The following is a 20,431-nucleotide window of genomic DNA, read 5'->3' as shown; positions in this document are numbered from 1 at the left end:
GGGGGTTCGGGAAGAGCTGGGCTGTGAGTGTTTGATGACAGCCCGGATGGGTTTCAGTGGGGGGTGGGAGGTGACAGCGAGGGGTGTGGGGTTGGCAGGGGGGGTTATCTCGGGGGGCTGGGGTGGCCCGTTCCGGGACGGGATCGATTTCTCCGGTGCAGCGTCTTCGATCGGCCAGGGCGGCGTTCAGGGGGTACGTCCCTCGGAGCCGGTTCTGGGGGCTCTGGGCGCCTGGCTGCCGATCACAGATTTCTGGGGGACGGGGCGCGGGAACAGAGCGGCCCCTGGAGACTAGCACCCCCAAACCTCCCAGCTCACCGCTTGGATTTCCACAGGGTCTGCCCCGGCCTGTCTGGAGAAGCCTGGCTCAGGGCTCGCCACCTCGGGGTGGCCGGCCTTTGCCGACAGGGCTTCAGAGCGTAACTCACTAGACACCCCCCCCCAAACATGAGTCCTGGCTCCCAGCCCCCCTTGCTCTGACCACTAGGCCCCACTCCCCTCCCCCAAGCTGGGGAGAGAACCCAGGAGTCCTGGCTCCCAGGTCCCCCTGCTCTGACCACTAGGCCCCACACCCCTCCCCCAGAGCCGGGGAGAGAACCCAGGAGTCCTGGCTCCCAGGTCCCCCTACTCTGACCACTAGGCCCCACTCCCCTCCCCCAGAGCCGGGGAGAGAACCCAGGAGTCCTGGCTCCCAGGTCCCCCTGCTCTGACCACTAGGCCCCACTCCCCTCCCCCAGAGCCGGGGAGAGAACCCAGGAGTCCTGGCTCCCAGGCCCCCCTGCTCTCATCACTAGGCCCCACTCCCCTCCCCAGAGCCAGGGAGAGTTCTCTGCCCAGCTCTGTGGAGGGAGTGGGGCTTAGTGGTTAGAGCAGTGGGGGGTGCTGGGAGCCAGAATGCCTGGGTTCTCTCCCCAGCTCTGGGAAGGGGGCTAGTGGTTAGAGCAGGGGGGGCTGGGAGCCAGGACTCCTGGGTTCTCTCCCCAGCTTGGGGAGGAGGGCTCATGGTTAGAGCAGGGGGGCTGGGAGCCAGGACTCCTGGGTTCCCTGCCCAGCTCTGGGAGGGGAGTGGGGGCTGGTGGGTTAGAGCAGGGGGGGTGGGAGCCAGGACTCCTGGGTTCTCTCCCCAGCTCTGGGAAGGGGGCTGGTGGGTCAGAGCAGGGGGGGTGGGAGCCAGGACTCCTGGGTTCTCTCCGTGGCTCTGGGAGGGGAGTGGGGCCTAGTGGTTAGAGCAGTGGGGGGTGCTGGGAGCCAGAATGCCTGGGTTCTCTCCCCAGCTCTGGGAAGGGGGCTGGTGGGTCAGAGCAGGGGGGGCTGGGAGCCAGGACTCCTGGGTTCTCTCCCCAGCTTGGGGAGGCAGACTCATGGTTGGAGCAGGGGGGCTGGGAGCCAGGACTCCTGGGTTCTCTCCCCAGCTTGGGGAGGCAGACTCATGGTTAGAGCAGGGAGGGCTGGGAGCCAGGACTCCTGGGTTCTTTTCCTGGTTAATCTGCAATCTCTGGGCAGTATCCTTCCCCGTAGACCCATCCCATGCTGCCCCCCCTCCGAGGCATAATAGTTCAAGTGTTCAAGGCCAGAAGCGTCCATCGGCTCCGCCCAGCCGATCTCCTGGGTTCCCCAGCGATGCAGTAGCAAGCAATTGCCCTGGCTGGAGCCCGGTATCTGGCCTCTCTCCCGGACCCGCAGCCCGTCTGGATCCGAGAAGCCGGGATGGAAAATCCACCTCTCGACCGTATGAACCGGGGGCAATGGCGAGAAGGAGCAGGGAGGGGCTTTTCCCTGTGGATCTGGGCAACTGGGGCTGGGGTCCTGCGTCCGGTTCCGGGGCCCCCAGTTCCAGGAGCCCTGGCCGTCGGCGCTGGACACATTCAGACCGGAGATGAGAGGGCGATTTGGCCCGGCGACGGGAGTTCACCCAGCGTTTTGTGGCAGGGCCGGGTGAGGCTGGGTGGGGTGGAGGCCAGGGGCTCTCCTGGGGTAGGATTCCCTTCCCTGCGGAGGTCGGTCCAAGGGCTGGGGAAATTGCAGCCTATTTCCAACGGGAACGTGGCCATTCCCCGGCTCTTGTCAAGAGCGCTTTGCGACCCGGGAGGTGTCCCCATGCTCAGAGACCTGAGGGAGGGAGCCAGGGGGGCAAGGCGCCCCCAAATGGCAAGTGTTGTGGGGTTCACTGGGGCTCTCGGCCTTGGCCACCTGCCCTCTGCGATATTTTTCGTGTCTTCTGCCACTTGGACCGGGGGGGATTTTGTGTTTTCCCCCGGGTCACAAAGTAAAACCCTGGAGAGACCAGCCTCGACCGGGGGCTCCCCTCTGCTCTAACTACTAGCCCCCCCTCCCCTCCCAGAGCCAGGGAGAGAACCCAGGAGTCCTGGCTCCCAGCCCCCTCTGCTCTAACCACTAGCCCCCACTCCCCTCCCAGAGCCAGGGAGAGAACCCAGGAGTCCTGGCTCCCTGCCCCAACCACTAGCCACCACTCCCCTCCCAGAGCCAGGGAGAGAACCCAGGAGTCCTGGCTCCCAGCCCCCCCTGCTCTGACCCACCAGCCCCCACTCCCCTCCCAGAGCTGGGGAGAGAACCCAGGAGTCCTGGCTCCCAGCCCACCAATCTACGCTCCTAGACGCCCCCCTCCTCTGAGCGCTGGGCTTTCGTAGCCAAGCTCACCTCTGGCACCAGGCCCTTGGTGCCAGGCTGCGGGAAGCCGCAGGCCGTGTGTGTCCCAGGCGGGCCGACTTCCTCTCTGTTGTTTGTCCAGAGTCAAAGCAAACAGACACCTGCTTGTGCGGAGCCGGTATCTGGGCAGGGCACTGCCTAGCCATCAGGGCAACCAGCCAGACGCCTCCAACCTCTCTCCCGCCCCGGCCCCCCGACTCCTCGCCGGCCCCAGCAGGGAGCGGGCTGAGTTAAGGGGGTTTCCTTGCCCGGCGTCTCCCGGCACCGCCTCCCCGGGCGCGCTCCAGCCGCTGCAGACGCTTCGCCCAGGGCAACTTGGGGGGTGCGGGGGGGGGGGTGTCTGACCCCACTGCTCTGGCTTGGCAACTAGCCCCCGAAACACCAGCTGCATGGGGCCGGACCAGCAACGCTGCACTTCTCGGCCAGAACTTTTGGGGAGAAGTTGGTCACAGATTTCTCTGTTTTTAGCACGCCCCTTGTTTTCACTTTTCCTGCTCTTTTTGGCTCGAGGGGTTTTTTGTGGGGGGGGGGTTGCACAGTTTACTCAGAGATTTGGGGGGGGTCAGTTGCCCTGTTCTCTGGAACGTTTGGCCCCCCAAAAAATCCATTTTTGAGGCTTTCTCGTTCTTTTTGCCCTGCACTTTCCAGTTTCGATCGTTCATTTTCTCACCTTTCCCCCCTGGGCCGGAGCAAGTGTGTGTGTGTGGGAGGGGGGGCGGGGGCAGCACCGTGGCCCGATCCCCCCACTTCCCCCTGTGGTCCCACCCCCATTTTGCCCCGGCCTGCCGCCCCGCCCCTGTTCCAGCCACGGCCCCGCCCCTTCCCTTGTGGCCCCGCCCCATTGCACCCCTTCCCCTGCGGCCCGGACTTTCCGCCCCTCTAAGCTCCTCTAACTTTTTGGGGGGGATCTCAGGCCGCTCGCCAAACGGACGTTGTTTTGCTCAGCCGGAGCATTCGATAAGACCCCGGTCAGGCCGAGCCTTTGGCTAGACGGGGCACCGGCCTCTCCGCTCTAACCCACCGGTCTGCGCTGTGGACAGACTCTCCCGTGCCCTAGACGTGAGTGTGAATTCGGACACTGCAGTGTCCGATAGGACCGAAAATATCCGATTGCCTCTCTATACATCCATGGTACGCCCACACCTTCAATACTGCGATCAGATGTGGCCACGGGGGTGACGAGGCGGGACTGTTCTTAATGTTTCCTCTGAATACTGTAGGGGTGCCTCAGTTTCCCCTAGGCAGTTCTTAAGTCTCTAGGGGGTGGGATAAGGGGGTGTAATTGTTGCAGAGCAAGGGGCCAGGGTACATAAATGGCGACACCCTGTTTCCTGGCAACTGATGGCCTGGGCCCTTCCCCCTGCAAGGTGAGAGCTGAAGGGGTTGGAGAACAAAGGAATCCGGTGACCTCCTGGCCCGGGAAAGGGACAAAGCCCAGAGGAGGAGGGGCTGGAGGGAGTTTTCAGTTTGGGGCTGGCTGGGGACATGGAGTGAAGGGCAGACGTGGTTGTCTGGCTCACTGCCCCCCAAAATGGACCCAGCTGAGGGGTCCCGTTCTCTGCACCTGCAAGCTCTGTGTTAGACCATGTCCCTGTCGTCTAATAAACCTTCTGTGTTACTGGCTGGCTGAGAGTCCCGTCTGACTGCGGAGTTGGGGGGCAGGACCCTCTGGCTTCCCCAGGATCCTGCCTGGGCGGACTCGCTGTGGGAAGTGCACGGAGGGGCAGAGGAGGCTGACTGCTCTGAGGTCGGACCCAGGAAGGTGGAAGCCGGGGGAGCTGTGTGTCCTGCAGACAGGCTGCTCCCCGAGAGGAGACTCCCCCAGAGTCCTGCCTGGCTTCATGGGGAGCAGCTCCAGAGCATCACCCAGGGACTCCGTGACAACCGGTGGCAGCGGTGGGATGTACTGCACCCCGTGGACGGCACTTCCTGCAGTAAGTGACGGGGGAGCAATAAAATGAAGGGGGATTGACGAGGACAAGGCATGCAGAAGGCTCGGAGAGGAGCGGTTTCGGGGGGCGGTTAACCCCTGGGAGTGTGTGACCAGCGAGAAGGACTGTGCAGTAATGGGGTCCCCCTGGGGACTGCAGTGAGCAGTCTCAGGGGCGGAGGAGCCTGCAGCTTGGCGCGGGGAGAGAGAAGGACTTTTGCAGTAACAGGGTTCCCCTGGGGATTGCAGCGAGCGGTCCCAGGGACGGAGGAGTCTGCAGCTCGACCCTGGCAAAGAGGGGGTGACCTCGAGAAGGGCTGGCACACTAGGGGTTCTCCCTGGAAACCGTGGGGAGCTGAGAGCACACAGGCCTGTGAGTCCACAACAACTTGGGAAGGGCGGAGTGAGGGCCTGTCACCGTCTCCTGAAGAAGGACATTGTGACCCTGTACAGAAAGAGAGGGTTGAGCGTTGGAAAGTTCACCAAAGCACAGTTAATCGTGCAGCTGGAGGAGGATGACCGCTCTAAGGAACAGATTCCTGACCCGAAATGGGGCTATAGCAGGATCTGGGAGCAGCTGGAGTGGGAGCCAGGCATCCCCAAGACTCCTGTCCCCGACCAGACGAGGGTCTTCACGATCGGGTTCCCCATCGGGGGATCGAGACGGACGGGATTGGAGCTGAGTCCGAGAGAGCAAGAGGACTGTGAGAGACAGCGAGAGCCCGAGAAAGAGCTGCAGAAGCAGCAGCAGCATGAACTGGCGGTGGGGGAGCGGAGAGGCCTAGGGGACCCCCCAGGGGTGAGTGGGGATAGACCCCGGGGGGCCAGTTCCGCAGGGAACCTCGAGACTAAATTGCTGCCCCTGGTTAAGGAGGGGGGGGATGTGGATGCCCACCTCACTGCCTTTGAGCAGGCTGGCGATTTGAACCAGGGGGACCCTGCGGAAAAGCCCCGGTGTCTAGCTCCCTTGCTGGGTCCCAAGGCCGTAGACTCCGTCAGCCAGATGGGTGGGGAGGTGGACAGGCTCCCACTCCTGACCCCAACCTGTATGTCTGTGTGGAGTCTCCTGGGGCCAGGCCCCTCGGACCCCCAGTGGGAGCGGAAGGTGATGGTCAATGAGGAAACATTAAGAACAGTCCCACTTTGTTGCACCGGGGAAACTGGTTGAAACTCTAGCAAAGAACAGAATTTTCAGACACCGAGATGAACACGATTTGTTGGGGAAGAGTCAGCATGGTTTTTGTAAAGGGAAATCCTGCCTCACCAATCTACTAGAATTCTTTGAGGGGGTCAACAAGCATGTGGACAAGGGGGATCCAGCGGATATTGTGGACTTAAATTTTCAGAAAGCCTTTGACAGGATCCCTCACCAAAGGCTCTTAAGCAAAGTAAGTTGTCATGGGATAAGAGGCAAGGTCCTCTTGTAACCCTTGTAGCTGGGCTTCTTCTCCGCCTCGGTGGGTCCCGCACTTCCTTCTAGAGGTGGGTCGGGATAGCGTCCTGTCTCTCAGCATTTCCCCCCTCTCCGTTTATAGTGGGCAGGGAAATTCGGTGTCCAAGCAGCCTCACTGCTTCACCGGGGCTTCTGGCCTCCTCGGTGGACATCCACTGAGCTTGGGCGGGGTTCCAGAGCAGGAGCAAAACCGTGAATCTGCCTCTGGGGCGCGGCCCCGTGCGGCTGAAGGGGAGCAGAGGGTGGGACTTGGCCGGATGTCCACGATCCTGGAGGGGGGACCTGGTAAGCCCTTTGTCTGCATGAAATGCCGCCTGCTCGAGCTGATGGAGGAGAAGATCCGAGGTTTGGAGATGCAGGTGGAAAGTCTGGTTGAGTTTAGGAAGGGGTTCAAGCAGATGGTGGAGCAAAGACATGAGGTATCTGAAGGGAAAAGCTCAGCCTTGCAGATGGAAGCAGGACTGGGGAATTCTGAGGTGAGGAAAGTGGTCAGTGGAAGCAAGTGACTAAAAGAACCAGGCAGAGGAAACGACGAGCTCGTGAAGGAGAAATAGAGTTCAGGAATAGGTTTTGAGAGTTGGAAAATGAAGAAGGGGCTCAGCAGGTAGTCACTGAAGCTGGAGGGGCAAGGAAGAAGAGAAGAGCAGCTAGTCCTATAGGAAAAGGGGAAGAGTCAATGGAGACTACACCAAATATGAGCCCCAGGAGGATACAGGATGGGTTGAAGAGGATTACAAGGGAGAATAGGAATGGAAAGAACTTGCAGCCAGAGGGAACAGGGGATAGACTGGAGAATCGCACTGTCACCAGGGAAAGGCAGGTCTACGTGACCGGGGACTCTTTACTGAGAAGACTAGACAGGCCTGTAACCAGAGCTGATCCAGAGAATAGAAGGGTGTGCTGTCTTCCAGGTGCTAAGATACGGGATGTAGATCTGAGGTTGAAAAGGATCCTAAAGGGAACGGGAAAGAATCCCCTAATTATCCTTCATGTGGGAACAAATGATACGGCTAGATTCTCGCTGGAAAGGATTAAGGGGAGACTATGCTAGGCTGGGGAAGATGCTTAAGGAAATCGAGGCTCAGGTGATCTGTGGTGGGATTCTGCCTGTTCCTGGAGAAGGGCAACAAAGGCGTGACAAGATTATGACTATCAACAGATGGCTTAGGCAGTGGTGCTAGGAGGGCTTTGGGACGTATGGCCACTGGGAGGCATTCCTGGACAGAGGACAGTTCTCTCGGGATGGACTTCATCTGAGTAGGGAAGGAAATAGACTTCTAGGACGGAGGCTGGCACAACTGATTCAGAGAGCTTTAAACTTGGAATCTGGGGGAGATGGCTGGGAGATGTCCAGGTAATCTCCACCCCGGATTTTAGCATTGGGAGGGAAGAAAATGAAGTAAGAGAGGATGCAGCCGTGGGCAGGATATAAGGAGGAAGGGCAGTGTGGACACCCGTCTAATAGGTTCTACTGGCTGTAGAATGACCGGGCCGAATCGGGTACAGAACGTGAGCGAGGCCAAACAGCAAAAATGAAGATGTTTGTACAGCAATGCGAGGCGCCTAGGTAAGAAAATGGAGGAATTAGAGGTACTGGTGCAGGAAGTGAAACCAGCTATTCTCGGGCGAACAGAAACAGGGTGGAATAGTCGTCAGGACTGGACTACGGGCATTGAAGGGGATGTGCTGTTTAGGAATAAAGGCCAAGGTGGGGGAGTAGCATTGTCTATCAATGACTGAGATCGACTGTAAAGAAATAAGAAGCGATGGAAGGGATAAGACCGAGTCCGTCTGGGCAAAAATCACATTGGGGAAGAAAACTACTAGACCCCCCCCGGGATAGTGCTTGGGGCGAGCTATAGACCGCCGGGATCTAATCTGGATATGGATCGAGCCCTCTTTAATGTTTTTAATGAAGTAAATACTCATGGAAGCTGCGTGATCATGGGAGACTTTAACTTCCCAGATATAGACTGGAGGACGAGTGCTAGGAATAATAATCGGGCTCAGATGTTCCTAGATGCGATAGCTGATGGATTCCTTCATCAAGTAGTTGCTGAACCGACTAGAGGGGATGCCATTTTAGATTTGGTTTTGGTGAGTACTGAGGACCTCATAGAAGAAATGGTTGTCGGGGACAATCTTGGTTCAAGTGATCATGAGCTAATTCAGTTCAAACTGAACGGAAGGATCAACAAAAATAAATCTGCGACTAGGGTGTTTGATTTCAAAAGGGCTGACTTTCAAAAATTAAGGACATTAGTTAGGGAAGTGGATTGGACTGAAGAACTTATGGATGTAAAGGCAGAGGAGGCCTGGGATTACTTCAAGTCAACGCTGCAGGAGCTATGGGAAGCCTGCATCCCAAGCAAGGGGGCAAAATTCCTAGGCAGGAGTTGTAGACCAAGCTGGATGAGCAAGCATCTCGGAGAGGTGATTAAGAAAAAGCAGAAAGCCTACAGGGAGTGGAAGATGGGAGGGATCAGCAAGGAAAGCTACCTTATTGAGGTCAGAACATGAAGGGATAAAGTGAGAAGGACCTTGCAAAGAGAATTAAAACCAACAGTAAAAGGTTCTATAACCATATAAATAAGAAGAAAACCAAGAAAGAAGAAGTGGGACCACTAAGCACTGAGGCTGGAGTGGAGATCAAGGATAATCTAGGCATGGCCCAATATCGAAACAAATACTTTGCCTCAGTCTTTAATGAGGCTAAAGAGGATCTTAGGGATAATGGTAGCATGATAAATGGGAATGAGGATATGGAGGTAGACATTACCATATCTGAGGTAGAAGCGAAACTCGAACAGCTGAATGGGACTAAATCGGGGGGCCCAGATAATCTTCCTCCAAGAATATTAAAGGAATTGGCACATGAAATTGCAAGCCCATTAGCAAGAATTTTTAATGAATCTGTAAACTCAGAGGTTGTACCGTATGACTGGAGAATTGCTAACAAAGTTCCTATTTTTAAGAAAGGAAAGAAAAGTGATCCGGGTAACTACAGGCCTGTTAGTTGGACATCTGTAGTATGCAAGGTCTTGGAAAAATTTTTGAAGGAGAAAGTAATTAAGGACATTGAGGTCAATGGTAAAGGGGACAAAATACAACATGGTTTTACAAAAGGTAGATCATGCCAAACCAACCTGATCTCCTTCTTTGAGAAAGTAACAGATTTTTTAGGCAAAGGAAACGCAGTGGATCTAATTTACCTAGATTTCGTAAGGCGTTTGACATGGTACCACATGGGGAATTATTAGTTAAATTGGAAAAGATGGGGATCAATATGAAAATTGAAAGATGGATAAGGAACTGGTTAAAGGGGAGACTACAACGGGTCATACTGAAAGGTGAACTGTCAGGCTGGAGGGAGGTTACCAGTGGAGTTCCTCAAGGATCAGTTTTGGGACCAATCTTATTTAATCCTTTTATTACTGACCTTGGCACAAAAAGTGGGAGTGTGCTAATAAAGTTTGCGGATGATACAAAGCGGGGAGGTATTGCCAATTTAGAGAAGGACCGGGATATCCTACAGGAGGATCTGGATGACCTTGTAAACTGGAGTAATAGGATGAAATTTAATGGTGAGAAGTGTAAGGTGATGCATTCAGGGATTAATAACAAGAATTTTAGTTATAAGCTGGGGACGCATCAATTAGAAGTAACGGAGGAGGAGAAGGACCTTGGAGTATTGGCTGATCATAGGATGACTATGAGCCGCCAATGTGATATGGCCGTGAACAAAGCTAATGCGGTCTTGGGATGCATCAGGCAAGGTATTTCCAGTGGAGATAAGGAGGTTTTAGTACCGTTCTCCAAGGCACTGGTGAGACCTCCCCTGGAATACTGTGTGCCGTTCTGGTCTCCCATGTTTAAGAAGGATGAATTCAAACAGGAACAGGTACAGAGAAGGGCTACTAGGATGATCCGAGGAATGGAAAACCTGTCTTATGAAAGGAGACTCAAGGAGCTTGGCTTGTTTAGCCTAACCAAAAGAAGGCTGAGGGGAGATATGATTGCTCTCAGAGGGATAAATACCGGAGAGGGAGAGGAATTATTTAAGCTCAGTACCAATGTGGACACAAGAACAAATGGATATAAACTGGCCATCGGGAAGTTTAGACTTGAAATTAGACGAAGGTTTCTGACCATCAGAGGAGTGAAGTTTTGGAATAGCCTTCCAAGGGGAGCAGTGCGGGTGAAAGACCTATCTGGCTTCAAGATTAAACTCGATAAGTTTATGGAGGAGATGGTATGATGGGATAACATGATTTTGGCAATTAACTGATCTTTAACTATTCATGGTAAATAGGCCCAACGGCCTGTGATGGGATGTTAGATGGGGTGGGATCTGAGTTACTACAGAGAATTCTTTCCTGGGTGTCTGGCCGGTGAATCTTGCCCACATGCTCAGGGTTTAGTTGATCGCCATATTTGGGGTCGGGAAGGAATTTTCCTCCAGGGCAGACTGGAAGAGGCCCTGGAGGTTTTTCTCCTTCCTCTGTAGCATGGGGCACGGGTCACTTGCTGGAGGATTCTCTGCTCCTTGAAGTCTTTAAACCATGATTTGAAGACTTCAATAGCTCAGACACAGGTGAGAGGTTTTTCGCAGGAGTGGGTAGGTGAGATTCTGCGGCCTGCGTTGTGCAGGAAGTCGGACTAGGTGACCATGATGGTCCCTTCTGACCCTAGTATCTATGAATCTATGAAAAAGGCAATACGCCGGGTTTCTTGTGAATAAAGAATCAGAGTCAGCAATCAGTTCTAGCTATAACATTCCATTCACTCGCACGTTCGTTCACTCATATGCACAAGTTCTGCAAGGTTGTTGTTATAATTACCGGCCTAGAAGTTGCTTGTGCAAAGTCACTGGCCAGGTGGCCTGGACACGAGGAGGGAGCCGGGCCTTGTCAGAGGTGCATCTGAGGCTCCTGGAAGTTGGTTGCTGAACCAGACCCTCAGTCTTCAGAGTCTGTCTTCATAGGGATTTATCCTCATACAGGTCTATAGGGTTTGCCTCATCATGCTGGTCTCACGTTTGAAGTGACAATCGATTGCTGGTCTCACGTTTGAAGTGAGGGTCAATCGCTGGTCTCACGTTTGAAGTGACAATCGCTGGTCTCACATTTGACGTGAGGGTCAATTGCTGGTCTCACGTTTGACGTGAGGGTCAATTGCTGGTCTCACGTTTGACGTGACAATCGCTGGTCTCACGTTTGAAGTGAGGGTCAATCGCTGGTCTCATGTTTGACATGACAATCCCTGGTCTCACGTTTGAAGTGAGGGTCAATCGCTGGTCTCACGTTTGAAGTGAGGGTCAATTGCTGGTCTCATGTTTGACATGACAATCCCTGGTCTCACGTTTGAAGTGACGGTCAATCGCTGGTCTCACGTTTGACGTGACAATCGCTGGTCTCACATTTGAAGTGAGGGTCAATCGCTGGTCTCATGTTTGACGTGACGGTCAATCGCTGGTCTCATGTTTGACATGACAATCGCTGGTCTCACGTTTGAAGTGAGGGTCAATCGCTGGTCTCATGTTTGACGTGACGGTCAATCGCTGGTCTCACATTTGAAGTGACAATCGCTGGTCTCACGTTTGAAGTGAGGGTCAATCGCTGGTCTCACGTTTGACATGACAATCGCTGGTCTCACGTTTGACATGACAATCGCTGGTCTCACGTTTGAAGTGAGGGTCAATCGCTGGTCTCACGTTTGACATGACAATCGCTGGTCTCACGTTTGAAGTGAGGGTCAATCGCTGGTCTCATGTTTGACGTGACGGTCAATCGCTGGTCTCACATTTGAAGTGACAATCGCTGGTCTCACGTTTGAAGTGAGGGTCAATCGCTGGTCTCACGTTTGACATGACAATCGCTGGTCTCACGTTTGAAGTGAGGGTCAATCGCTGGTCTCACGTTTGACATGACAATCGCTGGTCTCACGTTTGAAGTGAGGGTCAATCGCTGGTCTCACGTTTGACATGACAATTGCTGGTCTCACGTTTGAAGTGAGGGTCAATCGCTGGTCTCACGTTTGACATGACAATCGCTGGTCTCACGTTTGACATGACAATTGCTGGTCTCACGTTTGAAGTGAGGGTCAATCGCTGCTCTCACGTTTGACATGACAATCGCTGGTCTCACGTTTGACATGACAATCGCTGGTCTCACGTTTGACGTGACGGTCAATCGCTGGTCTCACGTTTGCTGTGATGGTCACTCACGCAGATGGCACTGCAGTGACGGCTTGTTGTTATCTTGCTCTTCGGGTCTTTGGCTTTGGGGCGCTTGGGGGTGGACTCCGGTGTGCCCTCGGGGTTATCGGGCCAGCTCGCCCAGCGCATCTTTCGGCCGAGTGCTCCGGGGTAATTGTTTTCCTTATTCCCCTCGGCCTTGTATTACCCAGCAACGTCCAGCCGCAGAGAGGCCCTGTGCCACGTCCCAGCTTCCTGGCATGGGCACAGTGGATTCCCGATTTCTCCTGTAACGTCCCCGCCCTGAAACCACCGGGGCTGGCGGGCTCCAGGCAGCCCATCCGTGGCACTTGTCAAAAGGAGTTGCCCGAACGTGATCTTGTGGCTTTTGGAACTGAGTCTCCGGAGGGTCGCCGGCAATTAACACAGACCGTGTGAACGAACAGGCCTGGCCCACTTCGGCCAGGCTCAGCAGGCTGCGAGAACAGGCAGAGAGACAAATCCGGGCTCTGTACTGGGCCACACTCGTCCCTCTTTTATCCAGGGACGGCATAAAACCTATTAATCCTTATTTTAATCCAACACCCCACCCACCGGCGCTGAGGCCCCCCCCGCCCCGCCCCTTGTCCCCCAGCGCCCCCGAGCGCCGCCCTGGGGCCAGCCCCGCCCGCCGGGGGAGAGCACCCCCTGCCGAGCCCCCCGCCCCGCTCTCTGCCCCCCAGCACCCCCGAGCGCCGCCCTGGGGCCAGCCCCGCCCGCCGAGGGAGAGCACCCCCTGCCGAGCCCCCCGCCCTGCTCTCTGCCCCCCAGCGCCCCCGAGCGCCGCCCTGGGGCCAGCCCTGACAGTGAGAGACAAAGCGCCCCTTCCTGCCCCCCCCCCAAAGCACTGGGGCATCAGGGCCAGCACTGACTGTGGGGCGAATGCCCCCCTCAACTGAGCCCCTTCCCCCCATATCTGGCAGGATCCGAATGCCTTGTGAGAGCGACCCCCCCATCCTACCTGGCCCCCGCGGGGGTCCCTCCTGGCATCCCCACCGAGAGCTGCCAACTTTCTTACCACACAAAGCCTGCCCTGCCCCTTCGCGGAGGCCCTGCCCCCCGTCACCCCAGCCGCCCGCCCCCCTTCACCCCAGCCCCCCACCCGCCATCACTCACTGTCCCCCACCCTCACTCACTTTCACTGGGCTGGGGCAGGGGGTCGGGGTGTGGGGTCCGGGAGGGGGCTCCGGGCTGGGGCAGGGGGTCGGGGTGCGGGGTCCGGGAGGGCGGGCAGGGGACCACCTCTACCCCCCTCCCCCGAGTGTCATTCCACATCGGGGTGCAGTTTGCAGCAGGAGGGAAGATGCCCCCAGCCACCCCCCCACGCACACCCAGCCCCCAGCCACCCCCTCCCTGCCCCCTGAGCTACCCTCCCCGCCCGCACCCAGCCCCCAGCCACCCCCTCCCTGCCCCCTGAGCTACCCTCCCCGCCCGCACCCAGCCCCCAGCCACCCCCTCCCTGCCCCCTGAGCTACCCCCCACCCGCACCCAGCCCCCAGCTACCCTCTCCCTGCCCCCTGGGACCAGCCCCACCCCGGGGGGAGACCGCGCAGGAGTTGGCGGGACCAGAGCTCGTACGTCGCGACCCCAGGAGCGAGAGAGGACGTGGGGCGGAAACGCCGGAAGCCCAGGTCCTAGGGTCCAAGCATGACGCGAGACGTCGGGCTGCTGCAGCCAAGGACCCACCAAATCGCGCCCCCCCCCCCAGCAGAAGTCTGGACCCTCCCCGGCTCCCGAACGGCCCCGAAGCTGGCGAGGCGATGGGCAGGACCCAACTTTCCGCGACACGTCGGTCCTTGGACTCTCGGGGCCGCAACCGGTTGGATTCTGGGAGGAAACGGGGGATTTTCTTCGTGTTTTGCCTGGGGACCGGGGCGGGCCTCAGTTTCCCTGCGCGCGTCACCAGGAGGGGCAGTTTGCTGTTGCAGGGGACCCGCTGCGACCGGACAACGGCCTGGAGGTGGGGGACCCCAGCGGCCGGTGAGCTGGTGGCCACGGGGCTTGGCAGCCGGCCGGGTGGGGCCAGTGGGAGGAGACGGGCCGAGGAGCGGGGTCCCGGCCCCGGTGGGGGGGGACGACACAAAGGACGGAGGATGGCAGGGGAGGCCCAGTGACCTCTTAACCTGGGACGGTCGACAAAGGACGGGGGGGAGATGATCTAGGGGGCTCGGCTGGAAGGACGGGGCTCTGGACCGGGGGGGGGGGGAGGCAGAGTGGGGGTCGAGCACCCCCTGTGAGACCGGGGTGGGGGGCATGGAGGGGCCGGGAAAGAAGGTGACTCGCGTCTGTCAACTTTCGATCGAGGACTTTCATGAGCCAACGGACAATCAATCACACAAACGCCCAGCGGCGCCCCCCCCCCCCCCGCCCCGTTAGCCCCTGGCAGGCGGGGAGCGGGCGGGAGACCTGGTGGGGGGCGGGGGGGGGGGGCTCGTCACGCCCCGGCCCGGCCCCACCCAGCCCGGGAGACGCCGCCGGGAGGTTCCCACCCGGCCTGCAGGGGGAGCCGGAGGGAGGCCCCACGGGAAGGAGCCGCCCTGGCCATGTGCCGGCTGCAGGGGGAGGGTCAGGACGCCTGGGTTCTCTGCCCAGCTCTGGGAGGGGAGTGGGGGCTGGTGGGTCAGAGCAGGGGGGGCTGGGAGCCAGGACTCCTGGGTTCTCTCCCCGGCTCTGGGAGGGGAGTGGGGGCTGGTGGGTCAGAGCAGGGGGGGCTGGGAGCCAGGACTCCTGGGTTCTCTGCCCGGCTCTGGGAGGGGAGTGGGGGCTGGTGGGTTACAGCAGGGGGGGCTGGGAGCCAGGATGCCTGGGTTCTCTGCCCGGCTCTGGGAGGGGAGTGGGGGCTGGTGGGTCAGAGCAGTGGGGGCTGGGAGCCAGGACGCCTGGGTTCTCTGCCCGGCTCTGGGAGGGGAGTGGGGGCTGGTGGGTCAGAGCAGGGGGGGCTGGGAGCCAGGACTCCTGGGTTCTCTGCCCGGCTCTGGGAGGGGAGTGGGGGCTGGTGGGTCAGAGCAGGGGGGGCTGGGAGCCAGGACGCCTGGGTTCTCTGCCCGGCTCTGGGAGGGGAGTGGGGGCTGGTGGGTCAGAGCAGGGGGGGCTGGGAGCCAGGACGCCTGGGTTCTCTGCCCGGCTCTGGGAGGGGAGTAGGGGCTGGTGGGTCAGAGCAGGGGGGGCTGGGAGCCAGGATGCCTGGGTTCTCTGCCCGGCTCTGGGAGGGGAGTGGGGGCTGGTGGGTCAGAGCAGGGGGGGCTGGGAGCCAGGACGCCTGGGTTCTCTCCCTGGCTCTAACTACTAGGCCCCTCTCCCCTCCCAGAGCCGGGGAGGGAACCCAGGCATCCTGGCTCCCAGGCCCCCCTGCTCTAACCCACCAGCCCCCTCTCCCCTCCCAGAGCCGGGGAGGGAACCCAGGCGTCCGGGCTCCCAGCGATGATCTCCAGGAGGCCGGGGCGGAGGAGGGGCTCCCCAGGGGGCCGTGCCCGTGTGGGAACGTGGCTCACCGGCCCTGCTCTCCCCACAGCGAGCGCCAGGATGGGCCCCCCGAGGATGCTGCGGAAGCAGAGCTGGGCCCTGGTCCTGGCCCTGGGCACCACCCTCACCTTCAGCCTCTCCGTGCTGTGGAGGGTTCAGAGGTGAGTGATGGGGGCTGGGAGCCAGGACGCCTGGGTTCTCTGCCCGGCTCGGGGAGGGGGGCTAGTGGTTAGAGCAGGGGGGGCTAGGAGCCAGGACTCCTGGGTTCTCTGCCCGGCTCTGGGAGGGGAGTCGGGGCTGGTGGGTTAGAGGAGGAGGGGCTGGGAGCCCGGACGCCTGGGTTCTCTCCCCGATTCTGGGAGTGGCGTGGGGTCTGCGGGGTTAGAGCAGGGTGGGCTGGAGGCCCGGACTCCTGGGTTCTCTCTCTCGGCTGCTTTTAATCTCTCTGTGCCCCCCCAGCCGTGCCCCCCCGCTGGCGGAAAGAGCCTCCTTTGAGGGTATGGCATCAGCGTGCGAACCAGGGATCGGCTGGCTCACGGCCTGTGCCACGAAGCCCAGGTGTGTGGGGGGCGCGAGGTGGGGCCGGGGTGCTGGCATGCGAGGGAGCGGGCCATAGGGGGCGGGGGAATCAAAGGGGCCGGGAGTGGAGACATGCTGACACGGGCTTGGGGGGGATGGATGGGTGGGAGGCTGTGGCGGGTGGGGGGGAAGGATGGGGTCTTGGGGGGGTGGGGAGAAGAGGAAGCACCCCCAGGGGTGTCTCCTTTCCGTAGTTAACCCCTCATCTTCCTTTCCAGCCCTGAGGCCAGGGAGATGGCCGCGGAGCAGTGCCAGGAGCTGGGGCAGAAATTGAGCCGGGGGGTCCTCCCCGTGAGGCGAGTGTGGCTGGGGGCAGGCCGGTCTCTGGGGCAGGGTGCTGGGGGAGGGGACCCACAGGATAGCCCCACTGAGCGCGCCCACATCCTGGGGCTGGCTTTCCTCGTTAAGGGCTGGACCGGGTCCGTAGCCCTCTCTCCAAGCCTGCCCCCACTGGGCAGCCATGCGAAACACAGGGGAAACTGAGGCACCCACGGGGGACTTAAAACCATTACTGGCCGGTCAGTGACTCTCTGTCTCTCCCCCCAGGCTGGACGAGGCCTGGATCTGGAGGCAGCTGACGCTGGTGCAGAGCTGCCCCTGGGCGCATAACGCCAGCGCCCTGGGCCGGTACAGGTACCCCCCACCCCGACCGTCCCGTCTCCGACTCCGTTTCTTCTGCACCCCCCTGGGTTGCGAAGCCAAGGCGCAGAGTCCTACGGAGAGGGTGCAAACTAGTGCAGACAATTCCCCCCCCGCACCCCCCCTTCCCATGACCCTGCCCCCCTTCCCCATTCCACCGTGCCCCCCGCCATGTCACCCCTCTCCCCCTCGCAGGGAGCAGCTGGGACGCCGCTGTAATGCAACGGCCAGGCTGGTGCTGACCCGGGACAACACCCCGCTGGGCTCCCGGATCGTCTACGACGGACAGCGGGCCAAGAAGTATGTGGTGAAGGAGGAGCTGCTGGAGATGCTGCCGCAGGTAGGGGGCGCTGGGCTGGGGGGGCGGCGGGGCCTCAGCGCTGGGCGCTCCGCCCCAGAAGTGGCTGCATCCCAGCCCCGGGCGAGGGGTACTTTAAAAACAGCCCCCCCACCACGCCTCACACCAGAGGTGGCTGCATCTCAGTGCTGGGTGAGGGGTCCCTGTCTAACCAGCTGCCACGCCCCACCCCAGAGGTGGCTGCATCTCAGTGCTGGGTGAGGGGTCCCTGTGTAACCGGCTGCCACGCCTCACCCCAGAGGTGGCTGCATCTCAGTGCTGGGTGAGGGGTCCCTGTGTAGCCAGCTGCCACACCCCACCCCAGAGGTGGCTGCATCTCAGTGTTGGGTGAGGGGTCCCTGTGTAACCAGCTGCCACGCCTCACCCCAGAGGTGGCTGCATCTCAGTGCTGGGTGAGGGGTCCCTGTGTAACCAGCTGCCACGCCCCACCCCAGAGGTGGCTGCATCTCAGTGCTGGGTGAGGGGTCCCTGTGTAAGCAGCTGCCACGCCCCACCCCAGAGGTGGCTGCATCTCAGTGCTGGGTGAGGGGTCCCTGTGTAACCAGCTGCCATGCCCCACCCCAGAGGTGGCTGCATCTCAGTGCTGGGTGAGGGGTCCCTGTGTAACCAGCTGCCACGCCCCACCCCAGAGTTGGATGCATCTCAGCGCCGGAAGATGGGCCCTGTGTGTGTGGGACGTCCTGCTCATGGCCGGTGGGTGCTGACCCAGGTCCCCTATCCCGCAGGGCTCCCCGTTTCAGGACACCCCCTACGAGTGCTGCGCCGTGGTGGGGAGCGGGGGGATCCTTCGTAACAGCAGCTGTGGCCCCGAGATCGACCGCGCCCAGTTCGTCATCAGGTAACGGTGGCTGGGCGGGGGGCGGGGGGGCAGAGTGGGGGAGGGGAAGCAGTTATACCGGCTGGAGTGGGCTCTGCAGGGTGGGGGGTGCGGAGGGAGGGGGATCAGAGGGTGGGGGGTGCAGAGATCAGGGAGTGCGGGGAGCGCAGGGGGTTATCTCTGAGCCGCACGTGGTGAGGAAGGAACTGTGGAGCCATGGGGACCCCCAGGAAGTAGGGAGACCCCTGGTCCCCCAGATGCCCCGAGGCTCATGCTGACCCCCCCTCAGGTTCAACTTGCCCCCCATGGACTTTGCCGAGGACGTGGGCACCAAATCGAGCGTCATCACCGTGAACCCCAGCATCCTGGATTCACGGTACGGGCGTGCGGGAGGGGAACCCTGGTTGGGGGGAGGGGGCGGAATCGGGACCTTTGGGGTGGGGAAGGGAGGAGTGTGGATTGAGACCCACGGGGGAAGAAGGATGGGATTGGATGCCAGCCCCCTAGCTCTCCGATCAGCCATAGGGTCACCGGGGGATCGGGGCAGAGGAGACCCAGCCCCCTAGCTCTCCGATCAGCCATAGTGTCACCGGGGGATTGGGGTCAGAGGAGGCCCAGCCCCCTAGCTCTCCGATCAGCCATAGTGTCACCGGGGGATTGGGGTCAGAGGAGGCCCAGCCCCTCAACTCTCCGGTCAGCCATAGTGTCACCGGGGGATCGGGGCAGAGGAGACCCAGCCCCCCGGCTCTCCGGTCGGCCATGGGGTCACCGGGGGATCGGGGCAGAGGAGGCCCAGCCCCCCAGCTCTCCGGTCAGCCATGGGGTCACCGGGGGATCAGGGCAGAGGAGTCCCAGCCCCCCGGCTCTCCGGTCGGCCATGGGGTCACCGGGGGATCGGGGCAGAGGAGACCCAGCCCCCCGGCTCTCCGGTCGGCCATGGGGTCACCGGGGGATCGGGGCAGAGGAGACCCAGCCCCCCGGCTCTCCGGTCAGCCATAGTGTCACCGGGAGATCGGGGCAGAGGAGTCCCAGCCCCCCGGCTCTCCGGTCGGCCATGGGGTCACCGGGGGATCGGGGCAGAGGAGACCCAGCCCCCCGGCTCTCCGGTCAGCCATAGTGTCACCGGGAGATCGGGGCAGAGGAGTCCCAGCCCCCCGGCTCTCCGGTCGGCTATGGGGTCACCGGGGGATCGGGACAGGGGAGACTGAGCCACGGGACGGCCGTGGGAGGGAACGGGTCTGGCGCTGGGGGATGGGCCGTGCCAGGACAGCGGCTGATGGGGGCGTCTCCCCTGCCCGCAGGTTCAGGGGTCTGAGCTGGCGGCGACGTCCCTTCGCGGAGGCCGTGGGCACCTACGGGGCCCCGCTGCTCCTCATCCCGGCCTTCAGCTTCGCCGGCATCAGCGCGGTCTCGTTCCAGGCCCTTTACACCCTGGAGGACTTCGGCTCCCCGGCCCGGGCCCTCTTCATGAACCCCGAGTACCTGGCGCGGCTGGATGGGCACTGGCGTCTCCGTGGGCTGCGTGCCAACCGCCTCTCTTCGGGCTTCATGCTGGTGAACGCCGCCCTGGAGATGTGCCGGCACCTCACCCTCTACGGCTTCTGGCCCTTCCCCGACGACCCCGAGGGGCGGCCCCTGCCCCACCACTACTTCGACAACCAGCCCCCCAAGCCGGGCTTTCACGCCATGCCCGAAGAGTTCACCCGCTACCTGGGCCTGCACCTGCAGGGCGCGCTGTGGCTGCATCTGGGGCGCTGCCGGTGAGGAGTCTGGCCGGCAGCCGCGCACAACGAGGCTTGGATGGGGGGGTCTGAAATGAGCCCCCCGCCCCTCAATTCCACTTTGCTCCCTCCCCAGTTACCAAAGGAGGAGAATAGCCAGGGGCACCAATTCATTAGGCATTCGTTAATTGCCATTCGTTAATTGGTTTCTCTTCAGCGATGTTTGATCAAAGTTCATTAATGGCAAGGTGTTCGTTGGCCTCCTTTAATTACTAATTAATTATCACAGTTCATTCGCTGTGAGTTGTTGGCTGGCCTGTTCATAGCTCTTTAATTATTGCAGTTTGTTCATTGTAATTAATAAGTCATCACCTCTTAATTGCGATTTAATTATCACAGTTCAACCGTCCTTAATTGCTGGCTAGTGAATCCTGGCGGACGGTTACTTGTAATTAGTAATTCACCAGCTGTCTGTCACTAATAAAGGCTCTTTCGTGATTGCTCTTTGTTAGGGGTGTGAGGGGTTGTCACTCCCGGGGTGCAGTCTGTGCCCCCTAACACTCACACTGC

The 20,431-nt window shown here is 60.1% G+C and overlaps 1 protein-coding gene across 1 annotated transcript; it reads left to right on the top strand.

Moving 5' to 3' along the window:
• Positions 1-14,045: 14,045 nt before the first annotated feature.
• On the top strand, positions 14,046-19,904 carry LOC140904152 (alpha-2,8-sialyltransferase 8E-like). The gene is made up of 9 exons (XM_073326463.1): positions 14,046-14,265; positions 15,797-15,908; positions 16,207-16,305; positions 16,545-16,622; positions 16,873-16,959; positions 17,161-17,305; positions 18,049-18,161; positions 18,430-18,516; positions 19,442-19,904. The coding sequence occupies exons 1-9, from the start codon at positions 14,046-14,048 to the stop codon at positions 19,902-19,904; spliced, it is 1,404 nt and encodes a 467-aa protein (XP_073182564.1).
• The last annotated feature ends 527 nt before the right edge of the window (positions 19,905-20,431 follow it).

The sequence above is a fragment of the Lepidochelys kempii genome, chromosome 28, assembly GCF_965140265.1.
Source record: "Lepidochelys kempii isolate rLepKem1 chromosome 28, rLepKem1.hap2, whole genome shotgun sequence".
NCBI classification, from domain to species: domain Eukaryota; kingdom Metazoa; phylum Chordata; order Testudines; family Cheloniidae; genus Lepidochelys; species Lepidochelys kempii.
This window is presented reverse-complemented; position numbering and strand designations above follow the sequence as displayed.

What these genes read in the sequence shown, in the direction of transcription:
- LOC140904152 (XM_073326463.1), top strand. Translation starts at nt 14,046, where the DNA reads ATGGGCAGGACCCAACTTTCCGCGACACGTCGGTCCTTGGACTCTCGG. An exon ending in GCCTGTGCCACGAAGCCCAG is followed by an intron (nt 16,306 to 16,544) that starts GTGTGTGGGGGG and finishes CTTCCTTTCCAG; the next exon opens with CCCTGAGGCCAGGGAGATGG. An exon ending in CCCAGCATCCTGGATTCACG is followed by an intron (nt 18,517 to 19,441) that starts GTACGGGCGTGC and finishes CCCTGCCCGCAG; the next exon opens with GTTCAGGGGTCTGAGCTGGC.